General features: G+C 41.8%; 1 protein-coding gene across 2 annotated transcripts in view; it reads right to left on the reverse strand.

The window, feature by feature from the left end:
• Positions 1 to 13,924: 13,924 nt before the first annotated feature.
• The window catches only part of ABCB5 (ATP binding cassette subfamily B member 5), a 59,703-nt gene continuing 49,807 nt past the window's right edge, over positions 13,925 to 23,820 (reverse strand). For both annotated transcript variants that reach the window (XM_040593791.1, XM_040593792.1), the window contains 8 exons: positions 23,006 to 23,209; positions 22,076 to 22,176; positions 20,593 to 20,733; positions 19,953 to 20,109; positions 17,696 to 17,893; positions 16,594 to 16,800; positions 15,516 to 15,662; positions 13,925 to 14,978 (listed from right to left, as the gene is read on the reverse strand). In XM_040593791.1, coding sequence (XP_040449725.1) covers positions 14,781 to 14,978; positions 15,516 to 15,662; positions 16,594 to 16,800; positions 17,696 to 17,893; positions 19,953 to 20,109; positions 20,593 to 20,733; positions 22,076 to 22,176; positions 23,006 to 23,209 — 1,353 coding nt within the window. In that variant the 3' untranslated portion in view covers positions 13,925 to 14,780. The remainder of the gene's footprint in view (positions 14,979 to 15,515; positions 15,663 to 16,593; positions 16,801 to 17,695; positions 17,894 to 19,952; positions 20,110 to 20,592; positions 20,734 to 22,075; positions 22,177 to 23,005; positions 23,210 to 23,820) is intronic.

Here is a 23,820-nt window from a genome sequence, read left to right on the forward strand (position 1 = left end):
CAATAATGTTGTCTATCTTCAAGCAATGAATGTCCATGCCAGCTCTACAAATTCATCACTGGTATCAGTATCTGTTAGGACTTCATTTTAGGGACAAAACCATGGATAAAGACTTCTTCCCAAGTCCAAGCTCAAACTAGTTTTGACACCCCAGAAAAAGGCACCGAACTAAGTTTGAAGCAAAGTCGAAAAGCTGTTGGGCTACACTTTTATTGCGTTTTCCCCCTCACATTTGTCTCCATGTTAATATTACTTTTACAATTCTGTCACTGGCTGGCCTCCCTCATCATCATGCTGGTGAGTGGATGCATTGGTTGATGGCTCTCCAAACAGTGCTGTGCTGGCCAGCTTCATCAAGAAAGGACACATATGTAAGCAAGAAGCCAAGGAGGAGACAAGTGTTTTCGTGAACTCCAGCAAATTGTCTCTGCAGCCTGACAGCTGCAGAGACTTCTAGAAGCCAAGCTTATCTACAGAACTGATGGAGAAAGCATTGCAATTTGATGGACATTTCATACAGAAATACAGGTCATTTGCAGTGTACCTTTCTGACCCTAGCTTTTTCCCCTTGCTTTATAATAGTTGATCATCTAAGTTACATGTATCATTTTAGCTCATAAAACAGTGGCTCAGTTTATAATCAGGATGAAGTGCCTCCAGCTTGGAGATATCTTTTAAACCCACATGTCTGGATTCACAAATACAACCAATTACGAGAGCTATAGAGAACACTCCGATAAAAGGGCTTTTTTAATTTTAAAAAGGAAAAGAAGGGAAGGAGGCTTTGTGAAAACATCTGTGATGTTTTGCCTTGTCTTCAGCTCTAGCTCCAGGGACTCCTGAGTGAGAATGACACCTAGCAGGATGATTACTCATGAAAAGAGGGAAAACCTTGTCACCCAGGGGGCATTATCATGTACTGCATGCACAAAACTGTTCACCCATGAAAGCTCTGATGCCACAGGTTTCCTGACCTGATCGCAGCGAAGAAGAAGACCTAAACTTCATTGCATCCTAATGGCAAGTTATCCAAAAAGCTCTTTACCTGGCAGCCCTGACAGCTTGCAGGGTTTGTGGCCGAGAGAGACAGCACGCTATCACAACAGCATGGCATGTGCACTCACAGCGTTGCTAACGCAGCTAAAAATATTGCAGTAGAATAAAGAAGCAGGGATCTGTAGGGAGTTTGTGTGCCAATAGATGTCACTGTTGAATATCTTATGTAGCTTTATCGTCTGGCAAAAGGCTCCCCGACCTAGCTGTGCTGGGAAAGGTCTGTGTATGTGTTCCATTTTGCTTCATAGGCTCTTGTCCATGCTTTTTTATGGACAGGTTTATATGACAAAGAGCATGTAAACTGGGGCATCTGCTAGCTAGGGCTTCATCAGTTAGATGGTTAAAAATAAGTTTCATCTGTCATGCAGCAGCAAAAGCAGACCTTTACCGTTGACCTGTCTGAATCTGCAGGCCTGGCAGTGAGCAATGCCATCTGCAATACAGCTGATAATCCGGCTTTGCAGGGACAGCAGAGGTGAAGCCGAGGAGCCACAGAGCTGCACATCGCAGCCCGCAGCCGCTCCAGCGTCTCAGTTGGCACCAAGATAGTATCTGCTCACATGCCGTGTTGTTGTGGGCACATGTAACTGAGCACAGGACTTGGCAGGGCTTTTTGGCAGCCGCTGCGTCTGACTCATTCTCCGAGAGAAATACCAGAGCACTCCTGCTAAAGCATTGGGAAAAAGCGCCTCTTCCATGCTGGAGGCATCAGCTGGAGACTCTGCTCTGCGCGGAGGAGAGTTTTTCAGGGGGTTTTATTCTTTCACCAGGGGTTTACTTCCCCTTACTTGCCAGATCTTTCATCCTGGCCATCTCCTTTCATTCTGTGGCCCCTGCTCATGCTCCCCGCATCTCTGGTTATGTAGCAGGGGAATCACAGAAAGTGTTGCTATAATTAATGTGCCACTGCAGGATCCTGCCCTGCTCGCATTCTTGGCTAATGACTAAGCTCCTCTTTTATTCCCCCTTATGGCAATCAATGTGCATCAGTGCCTTTACCCCAAATGGTAATGTTTTTATTAAGGACAATCGAGCATATCCCTTGCTCGGTGATGCCAGGTAGCACACAAGTGGTTTTGATCCTATCAGTGTAACCAGAAAATCCAAAGGGTTTTTTTGGCTTCCTGAATTTCCTGCATCTCATTAGACTGTCCGGCGCACATCTGTAACAGCTCACAACCAGGCCTGTCAGCACATGGTTCATTAAAAAGCCATGGCTGCCAGCTTCTTTTGGCCTAAATCCTTCCCTTCACGGCATAATACAAATAGTGGTCTGTGCACCAAGTACCTTCGTGGGAGCTCGGGGGAAACAAAAGCAAACTCTTATCAAGCAGTTCAGCTCTCCGTGGGTGTCAGCGTGTGCTGATGTGCAATAGCCTCTGTGCTCCTCAAGAGTGGGGAAGTGGAAAATCCCCACAGATGAGACTCTGACCTGAGGAATTTGCCTTGTAATTACACAGAAAGGTCCAATGGATGAGAAGGTTATGTTTTGTCCTCCTGTGGTTTTTTGTTCATTTTCTTTCCTCCCCTGATTGTATCATATGCAGCTTGCAAGGTATACACTTAAAAAAAAAATGAGGGGGAAAAAATATGAGGATTTAAGTCAGGGCTGTTATTTCCAATTCTCCTTTACCCTGTCCTAATTTAAAAAAAAAAAACAACCAAAACATTTCTGGTAAATTATTAGAATTTAATTCTTGGAGCATGTGAGCTACTTAAGTCAGAATACCTCAAACTCAAGCCGCCTTGAAACTTCTGTCATCCCAGTAACAAAAGCTGGAGGTACAGACCGAGTATCATCACCTTGCCCTGCTAATACTGCTCTTCCTCAGGAATCTCAGACATTTCCTGCATTTGGGATCCAGGGAATTTCTCATGAAAACATTGCTCAAAACCTATTTTGGTTAAAACCATCTTGATTTATGGTGACTTAAAATATTTGACTGTCTGTTGAAGCACTAAAAAGCATTGATAGTTTTGTGGGCGTGCATTAAAGGAGAAAGAAGAGTGTTTTTTTATTTAACACTAGCAAGTTGGGTGTTGTTTGTTTGTGGTGGTTTTTTTTAATAGCAAAAATGTTAAAATCAGGTTATCAAGTTAAATATGGATGAAAACAGAGGTGAGTGACACCTCTCCTTTCTCCTCCAGAGCCAATTTGTCCCATAAGCGAGAATGCCAGAGGGGCAAGGTTTGCTCGGAAGGCTCATACAGGGCAGTGCCAGCAGCCCTAGACCTCAGCTGTCTCCTGTGGGATACGGGGGTTGGAGCAGGTGTCCCACCTGGGACAGCGCTTCAGTGTGTCCACCGGGGTGGTAGGTGGACTGGGCTGGGCGGGTGCAGGGTGGCACGGCCACCCTCATCGTGCTGGAATGAGCGTTTGTGTGGTGAGTGCTGGGAGAGGCAGAGCGAGGATGGGCAGTGGCTGTCAGCTGCCATGGCCAGCGGTTGGGGTAGCACTGGACAAAGCACAGGGGACCAGAAGCTGTGGTTGCCTGTCATTGTCTTCGCTTTCCTCTTCCACACATCTGTCCCCACCCATTTTCCATAAATCTTTCTTTCCCATCCTGCCTGAGCAACTTGGTGAGCGCAGGTGGGGTCACCATTAGGGTGCCAGGTGCTCTGTGGCTCAGCTCAACGAGAAGGGCTCTGCAAGGCGCACAAGCTCTTCATGCTGCCACCTTCAGATGCTGTGGCCCCAGCCTGGACTCCCCAGTGCAGTGGGGGCTTTCCAAGTGCTTTCTTCCCTGGCCCAGCTTATTAAGCCAAGCCCTGGTCCCTGGATGAGGCAGGCACAGCCAGGGACAGAGTCGTCTCAGGGTGTCGCGCAGCGCTGTGTGATACGCTACAGAGCACAATCAGAACTTGAACGACTTTTGAGTGTTTTTAATTAACCTGGTTTTCCTCTCCTCAGCATCCCTTCCTCAACAGGTTCCCCTTGTCACAGGGGTCACCTGCCAGAGTTGCATCTCCAGCTTGTTAGGAACAGGACTGGGTGATTCGCTCTGGGTGTATACTTTGTTCAGTAAAGAGGGCAGCAGTGGTTAGCTAGAACTATTCACAGCAAAATACGGAAAATGGTTTTAGCCATGAAGAATTGCTGAGAAGATTGAAACTCTTAATCTCAACATTTCTAGAACAACCACAGCAAAAAAAGATTTTCAACTGCAGAAATTGTTTCTAATAAAGAATTTTAAAAACAGGAGCAAAACTTTCAGTTTCTACTTGGTGAAAAGGGTCAAAATATTTGGCTTAGCTGAAATACAAAGGCATTTTCATTCTGGCTTTCCTCAAAACAATTTGGGAGAAAATGTGTTTGCATTGGCTTTGCAACTGCAATTTACTAGGGATAAACTTGCTACAGCAGAATTAAGGGTGTCAGGTAAGATCCTTAGCTAGTTTTGGAAACCTCCTGATACACGTCACAGCACCGATCCTGGTGTATCTAACAAAGTAACTGGTCCTGCAGACATAGCTTGCCTCCCTGTTGTCTCCTCTAGACTCTTGGTGTGTTCTTGGGGGTCTGTGACAGACCCTCTTGCTTTGAAACCTGGGACTGGGTGGACAGATGCTTATCTCAGCTGTTGCTGGATGGAGAAACCCCCCTGTCTTGTGATCTGAGCGTAATGAAACTTCCTAGAAAAATAGACCTTTTGAAATCTCTACTACTAATCACCCTATGTGACGGAAATCCTCTGTCTTTTGTTAGTTCCCTGTAGCATCATTACTCATCACTTCTGGAGTTTGCTTACCCTTCTCATGTGTAGGACTTCTTTGTTTGAGACACTATTACTGTGTTTCATGTGCTTGAAAGTATTCAGGCAGGACCGAAGCTGAACCAAGCTAGTCATTTCATAAACAGCTCAGGGAAATACCTCCCCTGCTTTTGACAGGTTTGCCATTTAATCTGAAGCAAGATAGGACAAGTGACTGTGATGAGCTGAAAGAGGGAAGGTCACATGAAAGTTGTATGGCTAATGTCCTTGTAGAATGCCATTTTCCCCTCGAGCCTCATGAAATATTTGCAGAAAACACACACGTCTGACTAACATTCAATTCAACCTTTAATGGTTGCCAAGTTTTTTTGAAGGTAAAATAGTACAGAGTCCTAAGGAAAGATTTAGAGATGTTCCTGCTTGTGTGTATTCATCTAACCATGTACTTCAGGTGTTTAAGGTTTGGCATTTTTTTCCTGGTTTATTTTTCACTAGACTGATCTCATTTGGGTACAGAATTCTCCCTATCTCCCTATCTCCCTATCCCTCAGAAAGAAGCTGGCGTATTTTAATGGCAATTATATAAATAATAAATAAGGTAACAGCTATAGTGAAGCCCCTTCTGACTGACTTGCCCTCAAACTGGGGTTGCACGCAGTAACTGCATCTCAGTACTGGGAGTTCCCAGACATTTACAGTTCTAACAGTTGCTCTGGCCATCTTTATGTCCCCGTAGTAAATGAAACACAGCAAGCCACGTTTTGTGAACCTGCTTCCAGGAAAACATCATCTCAAGCAATATGGTCTCACGAAGCGGGGCCTTGCTAGCCTCAGTGAAGGACAGAGCTACCAGGGCAGCTGTTTCTTTCTCTGCGGCAGTGTTTGCAGCTGGCACGCTGACTAAAACGTGGGGCAATCTAAGAAGAAATGGAGGGCTGAAGGAAATTCCATCAGGTTTTGCGGAAAACAAACAGAACCATTGATGTAAAAAAAATATATATATATTATGCAGTAGATAGATTTTTTAAACAATATTCTGTTATTTACAAATCACACATAGTTAGATAACACAACCTGTAATATGCAACATTAAAAAACACTTATCAATGCTTATTTTCTTTTGTTTGTGTTTTTGGTTTTTTGAATTTTAAAACCTGAGACTCTGCTTAAATACGATTTGTGTTAGCACAGGTTTATTATAAACACGTGTGAATATCCATGTGAATGCGCCAATCCTGGTGGTGTTATGATTGAGGGTACTTAACAGGAAAGAAGATAAAATACAGTTTTAGATGTACTATACTCCCCATAAAGATGGAAACAAGCTAAAGAAATGGCAAAAGATGAACTGTAATGAAATGCATTCTAAATATCACCCACACAATACAGTTCTGTGCTGATGCTGGGCAGTAACTACGTGATGATGCCTAGGGTGAAGCAAGCTGTGCTCCTGTTGGCTTCAGCTAGTTTTTAGGGACACTCAGAGTGAGGGTGTTGGCTCATAGTGGGTGGCACCTGTAGGCTCCTGTGCTGAGCATTCTCTTAGCACTGACTGGGGTTCCAGAGCAAGAGCGAGGCACTGCTGCCCCTGTGTTTATCTGAGAATGATGTGCAACAGCAGGATGGCTGGGGGAAGAATGAAAATAAGAAGCCTTCACAGGAAGGCTATACTTGCTGGAAGAAAGCAAGCTTCTGGCAAAACAGTGAGATGAGGAGGGGGTTAATTTTGCTGTAAGAAGTGTTTTCAGAGAAGTTGGTTTGGGTTGTGTAGCTTTTCATAATATTGTCTCTCACGAAAGCCAGGGGCAACTGCTGGGGTCTGGACAGACCTGATGCTGCTTTCATAGCATGAGTTGTCTGGGCTTTTCAAGTGCAAGGAATTTAATTGCTTTCCCAGAAGGTATGCCTAAAAGGCCTAGACATCAAAGCTAACAAAAGTTCATCTGCTGAAAAATGGAATAAATACGCATGAGTAACTAACACCATGTGGGCAAGTGCAGTATGTGAGTCGAGTGGTGGCTTAAGTTTCTGACTAAGCTGAAAAGAGAAATTGCATCATCAAAGCTTGATGACTGTCAGAAGAAGCAGCTACTTTTGACTCTGCAAGACTGAACCAAAATACTGAAAGCAAATGGATTTTTCCCATAATTCATTCAGATTTTTGCTTGGATTCTTTCCAAACTTCCCATCATGAAGCCATCTCTAGAGTATTTAAATATATAGAAACATATATTTTATAAATATAAAACTATATATCCATTTAGGTGTACTCATATATATTGCAAAGTGTATGCTTTCCTCTCTTCCGTAAATGAGGCAAATTGGACATTTTCTCCAGAAAAAAGCACATCCATAACTCTTTTTGTGAGAAACAATTAAGAAGTGATAGATGCAAAGACTATTTAATGCTGGTGGATGCAGACAAATTTCTCAGAATCAATATATGTTAGCACACTGCAACTAAATGAATCAGTGTAAAATAATTATACCGAGGTACTAAGATATATATATATAAAAAAAAAAAAAAAAGGTGGGGAGGAAGGGGTAAGAGAGAAAGAAAACATTAAAACATAAGACTGGAAAAGTCCCAAAAGGATTGCCATAAAATCATGGAAGAGGTTGCTCCAGGTCTCAAAGTATGCGTGAAATAACAGACTGAAGAAACTAGTCATGTGAGTCTTTATTGGGAATCCTATTTATTCCAACTAAAACTATGTTACTGCATATTAAAAAGTAAATCACATTACGGATACAGATGTCTCCTCACATTGCTCTAGCATCATAAAAGTGACTCATTAAAATTTCATTTTCATATTCAGTGTTGCTGATACACACTTCATTTACAGTAAATAAACCACGTACTAGGTTTATAACCAAGACTGTCGGTGCTGTATAAAGAGTGACAGCTGTTTGGTTGAGTTCCTTCTGAAGCAACATACACACTACACTGCCAGGTGTATGTTCATATGGATAGCAGATGTGAAAATGGGAACTCCACTTACCATTTTTAGTGTGGTTTCATGAAAAACAGGCAATGTATGGGACTGTCAGAGGCATCATTTATTTTGGTCCCTGAAAATGTTAACTCTTTGTTTAAAATTCCCCTCATGACATCCAAAAGGGTAAAAAAAAAAAAATCCAGATTCTCCTAATTCAGTCATTATTATAAGCCATTTTGGATGCTTCCACAATCTGTAAATTTGTTTTCCATCTTACACGTTCAGGATAAAAAATTCCCATTCCCTGAATGTTTGTTCTTCACTCTAACCTTCTTGCACTGCTAATACCTAGACAAAGAAACTTTACCCTCCTGCACTGCAGAGGCTCTTCCCCTTCCCCAGAGCTCTCCTTGCCTGCAAGAGTGTGCTCCCCAGCACCTTTCTGGTCAGGACCCCCAAAATTATTTGCAGCACTGATAAGCTCGCCTAGCAACCTCTTTAAGACAGATCAAACATTGAGTGGAATGCCCTTCACCTAATGTAAGTATATAAGCTGAATGAACACTGAGACTCCTTATTTAGATTTATGGTAAGAAATAGGCACTTCCTTGGTGTAGTTCCCCGTACGCTCAGACAGACATTTGGAAACCGATGAGTCATACCCTAGAGTGCTGTAAAGGCAATCTGATTGATTGCTTCATCCCTCCGTGTCTGCAGCTGAGTGGGAAGTGTCCCACGGCAGTGCCTCTTTCCCCCTTGTTCCCCTCTTGGTGGAATACCATGTGCATTCTCCAGGAATGCTGCCAGTGGCGGATCAGATACTGAGGATATCCTTCTGCAACCAGGGCTGAACTTCAACAATTATTTCCACAGGAATAGCCATATTCAGGTCATCCTTTCAAAACTCAAGGACCGTAACGAAAGGAGCTGTTCTAGTCGTGATTAACGGCAAAGTGGTTTTGCTTTGGACAATACAGGAGAGGGCAGAAGTCACAGACAATGTTCATAATGGTCAGAAAGAAATGAGATGCTACTCCTTTTGAAACAGCAGAGCAAGGAAATATATAATGGTTGATCCAAACAAGTCCACAAAATCTATTTACTGAGGTAACACAACGTCAAAATATCTTTCTGTGAAAGCATCCAGTAAAATAAAGGTTGGTGTTTTCAGGAGAATTACAGGAAGGCTTAGCGAGTTTGCTTTGGAACATGTGATACTGATGTCATTGGACAGGCTGGGGATAACTCGAGCGGATTTGTGAGCTTCCCTAAGGGCACAGCAAATTATTATTTCCAGATGGAAAGATATGCTTCAGAAAATAGTTTCTGGACATAACTGCTGATGAGCCAGGTAAGCCATAAATGCTAAAACGAGAAGATGACTGCTAGGGTCTCAAGAAGATAAGAGCTGCCTGCAGTCTAGATGACAAAGCACAGCACAGAGGCAGATGGAAGCAATCCAGTGTAAATGGTTAACTTACTGAGAGCAATGACCAGTCTTCTGCTGAAAAATTTTGGTTAATTTTAGAAAGTAATTCTTTTGCATCACTATTGCTTTTGGCGCTTTCTCTCGTCTCCATCTGTCCTGTCCTTTTGCATCAGATCACATGGTGCAGCATCTGCCACTTGTGCTGGGGAAGGCGCTTGAGGAGGAAAAGCAGCCCAAGCAACTGGAAGAGAACAGTCAGGGAGAGCTATAACCCTGGAAAATATCGGGGTGATGGGCAATCTGTGGTAAGGCTTATATATAGGGCAGCTGGAGGCTGATGAAGAATAGCTAGGCAACTGGATCTTCTACCTTTGCATGGAAAACTGTCAGCCCTTTACAAGTGCCTCAGGACAAGGACTTAACTAAATAGGCCCCTCAAGCATATTTTACAAGAAGAAAATACATATATGCTGTTTGTGGCCTTGTTGCCAAGCTTTTTCTCTTCTTGCCTAACTATCTTGAAGGTCTTAGAAACACCTTACTGCCTCAGACACGGAGAAGATGTGTTTTACAGAAGTCAGCTTTGGCCTCCATACAGCAGTACAGACACAGGGAGAGAGGTCACGTCATGTACTGACTTTCCTCCACTGTCTTGACCACCAACCAGTTCACATACAGTTTGGATATAGCTGTAGTGACTCCCAAGTCGCGTTTCTCCAGTATGCATCGAGTCCGTTTGCAAACAGAAGAGCTTGGAAGCAGCTTAGGAAAGCTATCACTTTATTTCCTTCTTCTGCAAGACACAACCATAGTTCCAGATAAACTGTATGAACTCTTCCGCGTTTGGTTGCTTCTCCTTAGAAAAAATGAGTTTTGTGGGTGGAGCGCCCGTGGTAACAGGCAGCTAGTAAGCTTTAAATGCAGGCAGGGCTGGAGCACTGCTGTGACAAAATGTTTCTTCATGGAAGGGGAGGCACAAGCCTCATCTGGAGAAGATATTTTCTTTACTCTGAGGCAGTGCAGTGGAACAGCTGCCCAAAGAAGTTGTGGAGTCTCTTTCTCTGGAGATATTCAAAACCTGCCTGGACATGACTGTGCAACCTGCTCTAGGTGAAGCCTTTAGCAGGGGTTGGACTAGATGATCTCCGGAGGTCCCTTCCAACCCCGACCATTCTGTGATTCTGTGATTTAACCCTTAAAATCTGAACTCCATCAGCACTAGGTTGTTAGCTGTCCTACTGATACTGATATCTATATGGTAGGATATGGCAGGATCTAGTAGATCAAGATCTGGCTTTTCTTCACCCGTGTTACAAGGGCAGCTATTTTCCTAGTGCAGACACAGTTCAGGAAAGCAGTTTCACTTCAAACCCTCCAGCAAAGTCAGGTGAGCAGACCTTAACGATCCCACATAGTTTCTTAACATTTCCCTTACCAATTAGGTGAGATCACCGATCATTAACATTTAAACAAGCTTGCTCCCAAGTGTGACAGGAATTTTCCTATAGCACAGTAGGACAAGAGCCCTGGAGCTCTCCCTCAGCCAGGCACTTTCCTGCTTGCAGAGACATAGGTGACAGTCAGCCGTGCAATGGGTGTTGATGGCAGCCGAGAAAGGACAGGTTAGGTAGTGTCTGCCACAGATTGTTTAGCAGTTTTGCAAACTCTTCGAATTTTAAACTCATAAATCTCATCCAGGTACACATGGATGTACTAGGATTTCAGCTGCCCCTAAAAAACCTCCAATTGTATAACTTCTTTGTGAGGATGCATACTTTACAGGGTTTAGATTAACATAAATTGAAATTTTATAGGCTGCAGAGGAAAGAAGACATTTGGGAAAAAAACATGTGATGATAAACATTATATTAATTTACTGATTTGCAAACAGTATTATTCCTGAATTGCCAACAAGTATTTAAAACTGAAATAGCACATCCAGGAGTGGGAAACATCCGCACCCACTGGGACTGGTGCACTCCAGTGTTATAGAAACAAGTGGACAATTAATTACTTGAGGCCATAAAGATAATTAAGTCCTGTGCCTTCTAGTTCACGTGCTTCTGTCAGCTACTTATCCCATCTCTGGGGCTTCAGTCTGCATTAGTAATTAACATTGTAGCTAGACTAATGATTGCAAAATTTTAATCAAATTTAACAGCTATGTATGATACTACAATAAAGTCAAGTGGTTAAGAAACACCCCAAAATCCCTTATGAATGCCTTCTCTGAAGTCTTCACTGTCTTGTTTGGGACATCACACCTTAGTAATTCTGTAGGAGGCTTAGATCAGTACTGGCACAAAGCCGGTGTCCGGGTTAAGTGCTTCTTGTCTAGTCATGAATGAGGTTTTTGCTTGACAAGCATGGGCTGATGTGTTTCCTTCATCACTACCCTTGTGGCAGTCATTTTAGGGGTGACGTGCCCAGTGACACCAGCAGTGGCCGTATTGCAGGCGCATCTGAAGAACTCCAACCCCTGCTTGTGCAGGGATAGGGAAGTTTTTTTTAACTGTGGCACCTGGGGTAGATGGCAGCACAGGACAGAGTGGTGGGGCCAACAAATCCTCTGCTCTTAAGGTGCATCCTCATAGGCTTGTCTTTTCTGTCAAGGCTAATTCTTTTGATCTCTATATCAAGTCTATGGTTTGGTGCTGAAAAGGTGCTTTGTAGCATACATTTATCTCTGAATTTAGGTCTGCTTTTAGTCAGAGCACAGTCAATCTGTAATCTCCATGGGATTATCGAGCTAGGAAGGTGACTTGGATAGTTTATTTCAGACCATCAGAGCATAGAGTTTGTTATTAGTGCCTACAAGCTGAGTTTATTAATCTATTTACATTTCATGGAGTCAGTAAAGCCATCCAGCTCAGTCTGCCTTTTAGCAGGCATACAGTAGTGTGCTCTTTTGTCATTCTTACAGATGTTTGGGATTTTGCTCTGGTTTTTTGCTCACCATCTCTTTCATGCTGGGTAGGACTTGCTTTTGTCCAGTGTTTTTCTCAGGTCTGCAGCTGATCTTTTAAACAGGGCTGTGATATGAACTGCATTTAGTATGCTTGTACTGAAATAAATCAGTAGAATGTGTTCATGTGTTATATAACATCTAGCTTGTGAACTTCAGTATATCACCACAACTTACTTCGACAGTGCGTTCTATTTCCCCTTTTCCATCACGTACAAGCCGAGGATATTCCCGAGGCACAGCTGTCAGGCACTGTTGTGTCCCCACTTGGCTGTCACAGCCCAAAGTGGTGCACACACACTTCCTCTATCATGACGTTGGCACCTGTGCTCCTTCTGGCTCCAACCAAAACCCCTGCCAACGCTTCCATAAGGAACAATCCTTAACATACATAGCTGGTGCTGAGTCGGTCCAGTTATGGCAGCATGAGAATGCTCTGTGGAAACAAGGGTGAGGAACATGCCAAAAGGGATGAAAGTGTAGTCAGTTTTCTTTACAGGGGTAATGTTGACCTCTGAAAGAGCAAATAAGGGGAAATACGTCCCAGATTTTTCTAGGTTGAACATGCTGCAGCTCTTTCAGCACCTTCCAGGTCAAATAGTGCATATATTTCCTCACTCCTCTTGCCCCTGTGCTAGTAAATAATTCCAAGCTGGTGGGCAGGGAGCACGTTTTGGATTCTTCTGTTATCTGCATAAATGTGAATGCAGTATTTTCCGCAAAGATGCTCCCTTAACTAGCCCCAGATGTTAGATGATTCATTATGTTACAAAGCCTTAGTTTAGTGATTGTAAACTCCTCTATTTGTACATTTAAATCAATTTCCTGTTTTTATTTCATCTTACTTAATTGTTACTGCAATAGATTGTAATGAATTATAATAGTGCAAAGATTTATTATCCATCACAATAGTAATGAAAAACACATATACATCTAACCCAAGAGTACAAAATAACTCTTTCTTTCCCCAAAATATTTCTGGATTAATTTTTTTATCCAGAAATTTTGTATTTTTTTTTTATTTAAAAACTAAGAATCAAACTCTACTGCTTGTAATTTTAACGCCAGTGCAGAAACAAAACAGGGAAAAAAGGAATTAATTGGAACCTCCATAGAATAATTGGGAATGTAATAAGGGCAGCAACTCCTGTAGTATTTGCCTCTTATAAGAAAGCATAGAAGTCACACAAGAGGGGTGCCTGAATGAGTGATAACTCCTCTTGTAATAGTCCCTGAGAAAAACTGCATAAGGGAGAGTGACTGTATTTTGGCAAAGCTGAGACCAGAATTTATTTTCTTTTGTGTGTTTTATTCCCCTCATGGACCCTGATGCTGGAAAACAGCTGAAAGGGGCACAGGAGATAATCATTACTGTAAGTTCTGTCTGATACAATTGAGCAGAGTTACCTAGAAATTATGAAGTACTGCAGATTGCTCCAGGCCATGCATCCTAACCCAAAGCCACATGCAAAGCCTTGGAAAATTAAAATGCTGCAATTGGGTTTAACCAGCCCAAAACCCCAGGTGATGAGTCACTCTGACTACATAGTACATATTCTTCATTGTTAAAGGATGTATTGCTGCACCGAGAAATATATCAGAGGAATAACCAATTATTAAAGCACATGTGTTTTGCCAACACTACAAACAATTCTAAAAATTATTCATAGAATCAGAGAATCATTTAGGTTGGAAAAGACCCTTAAGATCATCAAGTCCAACCATTAACCTACCACTGCCAAGTCCACCACTAAACCATGTCCGTAAATGCCATGTCTATTCAAAATAAAGGACTTCATATTGAAAACCACTTTTTTAAAAAAAAAAAAGAAAACCTATTTATATGGCTGAAATGAGTCCACTCCAAAGCAGCCATCCTAACTCCTTTGCAAGACTTCTGAAATCGCCCTGATGGATGCAAAAGCAATTAAACTGTTAGGTCACAATTGCAAAATACTAAATAAAACAATGGAATCTTTCATGTCAGTTTATCTCTACATGGAAAGCTTATAACTATTACAATTATTGTCTAAAATAGAATATTGAATCTCCAAGAAAGTTGCGAAGCACAATAGTATTAGAAATGCAGCAGGAAATGGGGAATAAACCCCACAAACCCACACATTCAACCCCTTCTCTCTAAATTTAATACAAATGCCTTTGTTTGGAATCTCAGCAGTCAGTAAGAACTGACAGTCATTAATTAAGGTGACTTTACAGCTGCATCTGGCTGGTGAAGAAACCCAAGGGGCAAGCACAAGCTCACTGCTTATCCATGATGCTTGACCACTGTCACACTCTGGTGCTGCCTTGGCCTGTGGCACCTAGTATGGGCCAGGGGATTTGGGGGGGACAGTGAGAGCAGGGTGCCCCACTTAAGCTGTGGTGTGTGTGAGACTACTCCAGGTCTGGCTCCCTCCAGATCAGATGATCCCCACAACTGCCCAGCAGATTCAGCTGCTGGGACTCCCCTGTGCATCTTCCATGACCCACCCTGGAGCATGCACTGCTTATCCCCACAGGTGTGTGGGGCAGGGGCTACACTGGGTAGGGTACAGCAACCAGGCTGCAACACACAGTTCCCTGCTCCATTAGCACAGACACAGCAAACATTAATTCTCTGTAAGCTTTTCATATCTTCCCAGGGAAAAAAATAAAATTAACAGAATCTTTCAGTACTAATTAGAAATTTGTGCATTTACAAGGGCATAGTAGTGCCCTTCCTTTGCCAGTAACTGACTGTGAGTGCCCTGCTCAACCACCCTGCCATTCTGGATCACTGCAATGATGTCTGCGGTCCGTACAGTCGTCAGGCGGTGAGCAATGACAATGCAGGTTCGACCTTGCCGGGCATTATCCAGAGCTTTCTGGACGATCTGCACACAGATGTTAGGAAAAGAGCGTTAGCACCTGGAAAGCCTTCACTTTTCATAGGAACCACATTTAATTTCTTACTCTTTGTTATCACCTGGATATATCTCCCATAGACTCACTTGTATGACTTTACTTATGTGACACCCTTACTCAACAGGGTTTCTCACTGAGGTCAGTGAGGCTAATCAAATGAACACGAGACATTGAGAAGTGGGTTCTTGGGTCTCCAGTTTGGATCAGAACACAAATTCACTATTTACATTCAAATACAGCTTAATAGGAAGACAGCTGAAGAGTATCAGCTCCACATAGTGTTTTCTACTTAAAGTTTTGGGGTTTTCAATTGTTTATTGAGTACACATGCACAGCTTCATAGTGTTTTCAGTTCACAGGCTGCAGCTGGAAAAAGCTACGGTGATACACTTACCCTGTTGTTTCACAGCTGAGCATTTGCAACAGGTTGGCATTGATTTTATTCTACTGAAAGCAACTAGCCACGTACATAGACATATATATTTCACGTAACAATCATTACTCACCTTTTCGCTTTCTGTGTCAAGAGCAGAGGTAGCTTCATCCAGAAGCAGAATGGCAGGATTACGAACCAGAGCACGGGCAATTGCTATTCTTTGTTTTTGACCTCCAGAAAGTTGTGTTCCTTTCTCACCCACCCGGGTATTATATTTCTGGATGGTAAAAATTAAAAAAGAAGGCCTGTGAATACTCTTAGAAAAGGAAGATTAGAAAAGTAAATGCATGGCTCTAGAAAAGATCAGGCATTCCCATCTTGAAAGAAAAGAATACTGCAAGTGGTTTTAATAGAGCTAAGGTTTTATGAACACCTCTAGTATAAACAGTTATATATACAGCCACACACATTTATATCTGGTCTGAAAATTTACTTCCCCAAAGTACTATGCCCATGACCATACGATCATAAGTGTAACTAGTTATTTAATGCTTACTGACACATACATGAAAAACCTGATCCTGCATTAGTTGGGAGTAAAGAATCCCAAATGTCATTAGTAGTAATGAAGATGAAAATGATGTAGTGATGCAGAAAAATATTTCAAGTTACACAGAACTACAGTGAAAACAAACTATCAAAGTATTTTTCCTTGTTAGAATCAAATTCTTGGCAGGCATGAAGGTCAAATGCCATGCCATTCACTTTTGATTTATTGCTTCTTCATATTTGTGAAGAAACAGTCCCTGTGCCTGCCTGTCCAATTAGAAATAGAGCATTTAGTTTACTGAATTATTTTAGAAAAAAAAATTTTCTCAGAAACTTGAGAAGTTTCTCTTGTCAAAAGAAAAAATATCAAAAAAATTACGAGGATTTACTTGTACATTGAGTATTCTCTTCTTTTACACCCCTCATTCTGCTTTGTCTAGCACAATATTAATTGGAATATTAGCTCTTTTTTGAACAATCTAAGTAGTATTATAAGCTTAAAACACACTGACATTTTTCAACTTAAATTCTATACTTTTTCCTATTAAGGGAAACCAAAATGTTTATCTTTAATTTGATCAAAGTGAGCACTACCTAGATTTTTCCATATTGTTCCAAATATCTCACCTCACTGTGAAGAGAAGATCACTGTCTCTTACCTCTGGTAGTTTTTCAATGAAGGTATGAATATTTGCTGCTTTAGCTGCTTCTTCAATTTCCTCCTGACTAACTGCCCTACTGTTGTCTCCATATCGAATATTTTCAGCAATGCTGCAGTCAAACAAAATGGGCTCCTGTGACACTAGGCCCAGTCTGGATCTCAGCCATTGTAAATGTAAAGATCTGGTATCAAATCCATCTGCTAACTAGAAAAAGCAACAGAAAAACGATGCCAAGTTGACTACAGAGCTCATCCACAGATACACACTATAAACCCGAAACACAAATTGTAAGAGGAAGGAAGTTATATGTTAGATTCCCAGCCAAAACCAAGTAAATTTTGCAGGCAAAATAGAAAAGAAGTAACAGTATAGATTAGATATTTCCTTTCATTAATTTTTAATTTTGTATGTGGTTTTGTTTCCATTTCCCAGCAGACAGAAAGAGAGTGCAGATCACAGGCAGTCCTGCCATCCCTACTGGCCACAAGAAGCACCAGGAACCTCCTGGGAAAGCCTGTCGATAAGAAGCTGAACACGACAATGTTCTCAGTTGTAGGCCTTTAACTCAACCTTCAAACCTTCAAGGAGGTTTCTTTGGACTTTCTATACCCATTAACAGGGATTGCATTGAAAAGCCCATTGCAGTCTTCTGACGGTGATGCAGTAGCACCCCTGGAGGGTTACATTTGTATTGTCTGAAGCATATATCTATATTCCTAATGAGTGAATTCATATTGGTGAGATGACTTACACACTGACAAGCAAGTGACGTGAATGTCATGCCCCTGTGAGACCAGACTGTGAGCAGCTCTGGGGAGGCAATGCAGCCTGACAGTCATTTTACTCAGTGAGATCTGTGCCCTGAGCCAGCACACCGTGCCACCACAGGTGCCACTGCTGGTACATGTGGTGAATGCCTGGTGCAGGCAACCGCAGGGCTCTTGAGATTGTCTACAGCTCCACTGCAGCCACAACCTCAGTAACCCACACATCTTAAAAAAAGTCATCTTGCCAGCATCGTTTAAAGCCCCTGAAACCTTGGAAAAAGAGAGTTCTGTAGATTTAATTGCTATTAATGGCTACTCGAGTCTATTTTTACCACTTGTCCTTCCACAGGGTCATAAAATCTCTCCAAAAGCTGAATGGATGTGCTTTTGCCACAGCCACTGCTTCCTACTAATGCCAGAGTCTGTCCTTTGTTAACCTTCATGTTGAGTCCTTGCAAAACTTGAACTTCTGGCCTTGTTGGATATACAAAATGGATGTTTCTGAATTCAATGTTGCCTTCAAAATTGCTCTGAAAAGTAAGAGTTCACATGCTCATATTAGCATTTATTAGCTTTAACCATAATAACAGTACAATAATACTTAGATTTGATTATTAAAGTGAAAGAACTGACAAGAAAGTTTGGGAGGGTGTTTACAAAACTGCTTTTGAAGTCTTTTAAATTACATATTTCAGAGCACTGTAACAGGCTTCCCAGAGAGGTTGTGGAGTCTTTTTCTCTGGAGTCATTCAAAACCCACATGGACACAGCTGTGCAACCTGCTCCAGGTGAGCCTGCTTTAGCAGGGGCTTGGACTAGATGATGTCCAGAGGTCCCTTCCAACTCCAACCATTCTGTGATATATACTGGACTGACTGTACTATCATTATTTATGGGATGATCTGCAGATGTAAGTTACTAGACTCTTCTGGAGAAACAGTTTTCTGCATCTGTTGTATCTGTTTTTCACATCACGTTTGAAAAGCATATCCTTACACAAACAAACCAACGTTAACATTTTCATTTCTGACCAATGTAATTGAGGCACTTATACCCGATATCATCTATAGCAGGGGTCCTCAAACATTTTAACCAGGGGGCCGGCGCGTGGATGAAGTGGCAGGCAGTCATCTGCGGCCGCTTGGTTTGCCCCCGAACCCCCGGCAGGTTCTGTAAATACCAGGGGCTGGACTGAGGACCCTGGGGGGACATATCCAGCCCGCGGGCCGTAGTTTGAGGACCCCTGATCTATAGCATTTGCTTTCCTGATCTCACACTGCAGGTAGCACAGTTTGAAAGAATGTAACACAAGGTCAAGATTAAGATAGCAGAGCTACATTCTTCGGTAGGTAATATACAGGCATGTAGGACAAGCTGTGTTTTAAATAAACAACATTAATTATTAATTAGCCATTCTAGCCAGGCCAATTACTAATGACACGTAGAAGGAAGGAGGCATACATTGAGGCTATTGCCTCTCCTATTGTTTGGGGTAGGAGCCAGCCCTACATACATACTAGCAGCATTGCTAGTACAGTGCTCTCACAGCAGCTGATTATCTAATTTAATGGACTCAAAGCTTTGTTTTGCTGAAGTCACAGGCATCACAGGTATTTGAGTCCAGTCTATATGAGATATATTTTAATTTAAGTTTTATTTTACCAGAGACCTTCTGCCAAATCTTTCAACATCTGTGCCAGAGGAGCCTGGTTCAAGAAGAAATGTAAGTGTGCTCATAACTTTAAAGGCTGTAAATCCTTTATGTAATTTTATGTATAAGCTTAAAGTTATAGAAATTTGATTATAGCTTCCTGAGTAGGGGCTATCATCTAAAACCTACACAGCAAGTTCATTTTAAACTTAGATGAATTTGCAAATGTAATCCTTCCAGATCACGTAAACTGAAAATATTTCATGCAGGAGTATGACAAGTGCTAAGGTCAGTTTCCTTAATGACAATTTTGGTTTAGAGGTAAGTTTGCAGGGATTTTTGGAGTATGGTTTTGGTTATTTTCTTGTTGTTTTTTCCCTTGTTGTTCCTCTCCTCCACTTTAGAGCAAACTAGATTTATTTATTGTTAGCTTTGACTTCACAAGAGCACATTTTTACTTGTAAGGGTTTCTTTTTACAGTTGTAAGAGGACAGCTCTTGGCAGAACTGTTCTGTTTCTGAGGGAACTAGTCTCTCTTATCTACAAGAAGACTAGAAAAATGCATTTATGTTTTATTTCTCCTTTAAACCCTTACAAAGGCAACAGAACTGTTAGTGGAACTGACATTGTCAGTGTTTTCCTGAAACCATTTAAGATGTGGGTCAGTAGAATGAAAAGTGGTTTTTTAAAGCCCATTCAGAGCAAAACTACACTTCTGACTGAAGAACAAAAATAATATGGTCTGTTAAAGGACAATAAATAGAGTTGGTACCACTATTTTGTAACACATCAATCTCTTGTGACACCCTAAAAACCCCTATAAAGCTATTACAGTTGCAGACAATAAAATATTACTGGTTTAGTTTGTTTCAACATTTTTCGGAAAACCCACCCCAAAACACCAAGCCAAAAAACCCCAAAACAATAAAACCCCTTACCAATTTTTCACCTTCTTCACTGTAACTGTCAATTAGAGGTTTTCTGTCCAAAAGCTGAAAGATTCTTTGGGCTGACACTCTAGCTTTGCCATAATCTGGTGCCAGGGAAGCAGACTGACCAACATTCATAGCTGCAAATATGATTGAAGAGAAGACTCTACAAAGACAAAGCATCATGCATTTGAGGTAGAGCAATGCGTTGTTTTCCTCATGTGTAAAACAAGCTTTCAGAATACAGTTTTTCAGCATCTTTAGATTATGACATTTCTAGAGCTCCTCACGCCCAGAAATGTCATCCAGTATTAGGAAGTTCTATTTGTTCCTGTAACTACTTCGTAGATGAGCAACGGCATGACATCACTTTTCTATATAATACCCTCTGCTTAGAAGGAACATCAAACTGCAAAGACTTCTCCAAAGTAGGTGAGCTGAGCTTGCTGCTCACCCTTGCAGCTTCACTGCCTGAATATGCACCTTCCACCAAAACAGCACCGCTGCCCAAACTGTGCTCCCAACCAGGCTGAATTCCTGAATGTCTGTGCCCCATTACCTCTATAATTTGATGAAATAATTTGCATGCATTAAATCACTATCCTGTGTATAATTATTTTTTTTTTTACATTTTATAAAGTATACTCACATAAATACATTTTCGAAGTTGGTCAGACAACGGGCAATGAGCCAAGCCCCAAATCTGAAGACTGCTGCATCAATAAAGTAGTTTGCACATTGAGCTACTCCATAGGTAAATCCATAGAGAGGGGCTTTTTTTAGAGAATCTCTGATAAAGGAAGAGACTTTCCATAAATAACTTAAAACATAACCAAAACAGCAGACACTAGCTAGGGCATGGCCAGATATCTGGGTTAAAGTTTTCAAGTAATACAGTGCATCCCCTGAAAACACAACAAATCAGCCCAGAACACATGCACACTCACAAACAACCCCTGCCAGACCCTAGAAGCATCCTGCATCATGACATGGAACTGCTCTTTGGACAGAAAGCAATGAGATCCTTTATCCTCAGTTACGCTATCTTGAATCCCTTCCTTTGCTTTTTCTATGGCAGGGCAGGTCACCAGAGCAGTTAAAAAAAATAAAATTTAATAACTACCACATATGTCCCATTTTGTTAAGCCCAGCCTAAGAGCTGCCTGCAGGCTTCCACCAGGTCTTCCCATCTGAGCAGGGACCTCTCATCCCAGTTCGGAAAGAGATGTATTGCTGGGTATCCCCTGCAGGGATTCAGACTAAGCCTCTATTTCTCAATCCATCCTTCTGGAGGAGTTTCATTTTGTGTAGCTAATTCAATGCACACTGTATAAAAGTCTGGAGGACTCTGCCCTCATGGTTTCGGATGGTCTCTGAGGAAATGGAAATCTCCTTTCTCGTCCAAGCTGTAAATCAGAGACCTTTGACAGTCTGGATGAGTGTCCTGCCCATATCTGGGTATTACCAGATCACCAGACACTGAATTGTAACAGTTTTGGCTGAGGACACATTATGCAATGCATCATTTTCAATTCCTTTTTCTACATTAGTTACCTTGAAGAAGGAAAGAAACAAATTAGATTTTGCGTCATTTTATTTAAATAAAATGTAACTTGAAAAATCTGGCATCCCTGATGATTCAAATGTGTTTCAGTGGAGACAAGTCAGTGGGATGTAGCAGGTCAAACAAGGGAAACATATGAAGTTCATTTCATGATTTCAAAACCATAAAAGGGGAATAAAACTGGTTTATGTTAAAAAGGCTGTGGTATGGGAGTTAACTGTCAGTTCCTGAGTTAGCTAGCATCAATGCAATACACTGAAATGAAGCAAACATATGTCCTACATTCTAGGCATACACAGGCAAATAATATTCTGTAACACACACAGAGAATGCAGTTTACAAAGTGTTTCCATAATGAAAAGGAAAATTCTGTAAATGTTTCTTTTCACTCTGCGTTTAAGAATGTATCTTAAAATGTATCAAGTGAACAAATTTCAAAACTATGTAAACAGCTATTGATATCCCTCCCAATCTTTTGGGTATTGGATAGTTTGCAAGAAATGTATTTACAATAAATCTGAGAGACTGAAATCTACAAAGAAAGAATTATTAAAGAAAAAGTTCCCACCTATATGGACCATTCAAGCTAGTCACATATCTTTCATAAAATGCTTCTTCCCTGGTCAATGAAGCTACAGTTCTGATGTTTTCAACCGATTCTGTTGAAATCTAAATTAGGAGATAAACAAGTAAGAGTTAATCCCTTACAACCGCAGTCTACGACTTATCTCCTAAATGCTTGATCTCTTCTCAGGTGTTTGTTATTTTAAGACCAGAAAGTGCTTGCTTTAGAGAGGAGATCTAGGCCTATTACCACGTGAGGGAAAGCCCAGAGCAATGAGATTATTCACCCCATGTTCACAAGACAAGGAAGGGGCTGAAGCCAACAACATCTTAAAGTTCAGAACCTTGGGCCAGCACACAGCCCCTGCCTTAACCCATGGTTGTGATCCCGATGAATTAAACATCATTTATAGAACAGGAACAAACCCTAGTCATCTGGACACAGCTTGCAGTTTTGCATGGACTACTTCTGTCTACTAGCGAAGTGCTATCAGGTAAATGACGGCAGTACCCTGAAACTTGAGCACATTAATGGTTTGCTACTTTATTCCATCACAAAATGCAATGTCAGGGCTTGACAACCCAGCCCTGCAATACTGCTGGCCACAGCACAGAGCAGTGCAGGCTGCACTGCTCACCCTAGGCACAAGGCACACCAGCGCTGGTGCTGCTCTGTTACAAGCTGTCCCTACCCAGCAATCCACTATGGAGACTTTTAAAAGCCTTTTTTTTTTCCTAATTTACAGATGGTTTGTGTTATCTATGTTTTGCTTTTCTTGGGGAAATATAAACATTCCCTTCATCCCCCACCCTGTCCTGCCCTCTCCCTCCTTCATTTGGCTTGGATAATTGAGTCAGCTGTAATATAGCTACAATGTTGTCCTTAAACAGTGATCTCACACCATAACCCTGTAGTTAAAACTGGAGAACTTACTCTTCCAGCCTCTTCCAGAGCTTTTTGATCTTTTGCGGCATGACCAGACACAGAACTAACACTTGCAGCATTCGTAGCAATAACGAAAGGAATGCAGGCCAGGATAAGCAAAGTTAACTGCCAGCCGTATACAAAAGCAATAACGATGGCAGTCAGAAGGGTAGAGACAGTCATAGTCATCAGTCCAAGGCGGCTTCCAGTTGCCTAAGAAAACCCCAGAAACCCCCAAATATCAGTCACTCGAGTTTCTTTTTGTTACTTATATTACCATTTCAAATTGCTGTATAGCCAAGGCCAACAGTTCAGCTGGAAAATGAAACCATGTGTGGTCATGTGCGTGGACATGATGCACCTCCTTACATAACTGTTCTTAGACACTCCTTGTACCTGCCGGCATTCAGGCCTTCAAGCGAGGTTGAAATAGTCTAAACAGTTGGCCATAATAGTTGTTTATTGAAATATGTATCTGGGACTTCCCACACTACCTGAGGCACAGAAGACTGCAGCCACTGTCACAGTAGGGCAGGTTGGTAGTTAGGTGCCCAGCATTAGGCAAGAAGGCTGTTCTAAATACAGCCATCCACTGACCTGTCCCACTAACTGTGGTGGAAAGTACTCATTCTCACGTTCTCACACTGCTACACCTGGGGTTGGGTTCTCAGAAAAACAATCTGGGTTTGGACCCTGCAGAAATGTTTTATCTGAGTTGGATAGCGAGTGGGAAAGATGAACTCATACTGAAGAACTCTAACCTCCTCACAGCCTGTGTAACCTTTTCATCAAGAACTTTTAAAATGAGAGATGGTTAGCATCCA

This window comes from Falco naumanni, chromosome 4, assembly GCF_017639655.2.
Source record: "Falco naumanni isolate bFalNau1 chromosome 4, bFalNau1.pat, whole genome shotgun sequence".
Taxonomy (NCBI): domain Eukaryota; kingdom Metazoa; phylum Chordata; class Aves; order Falconiformes; family Falconidae; genus Falco; species Falco naumanni.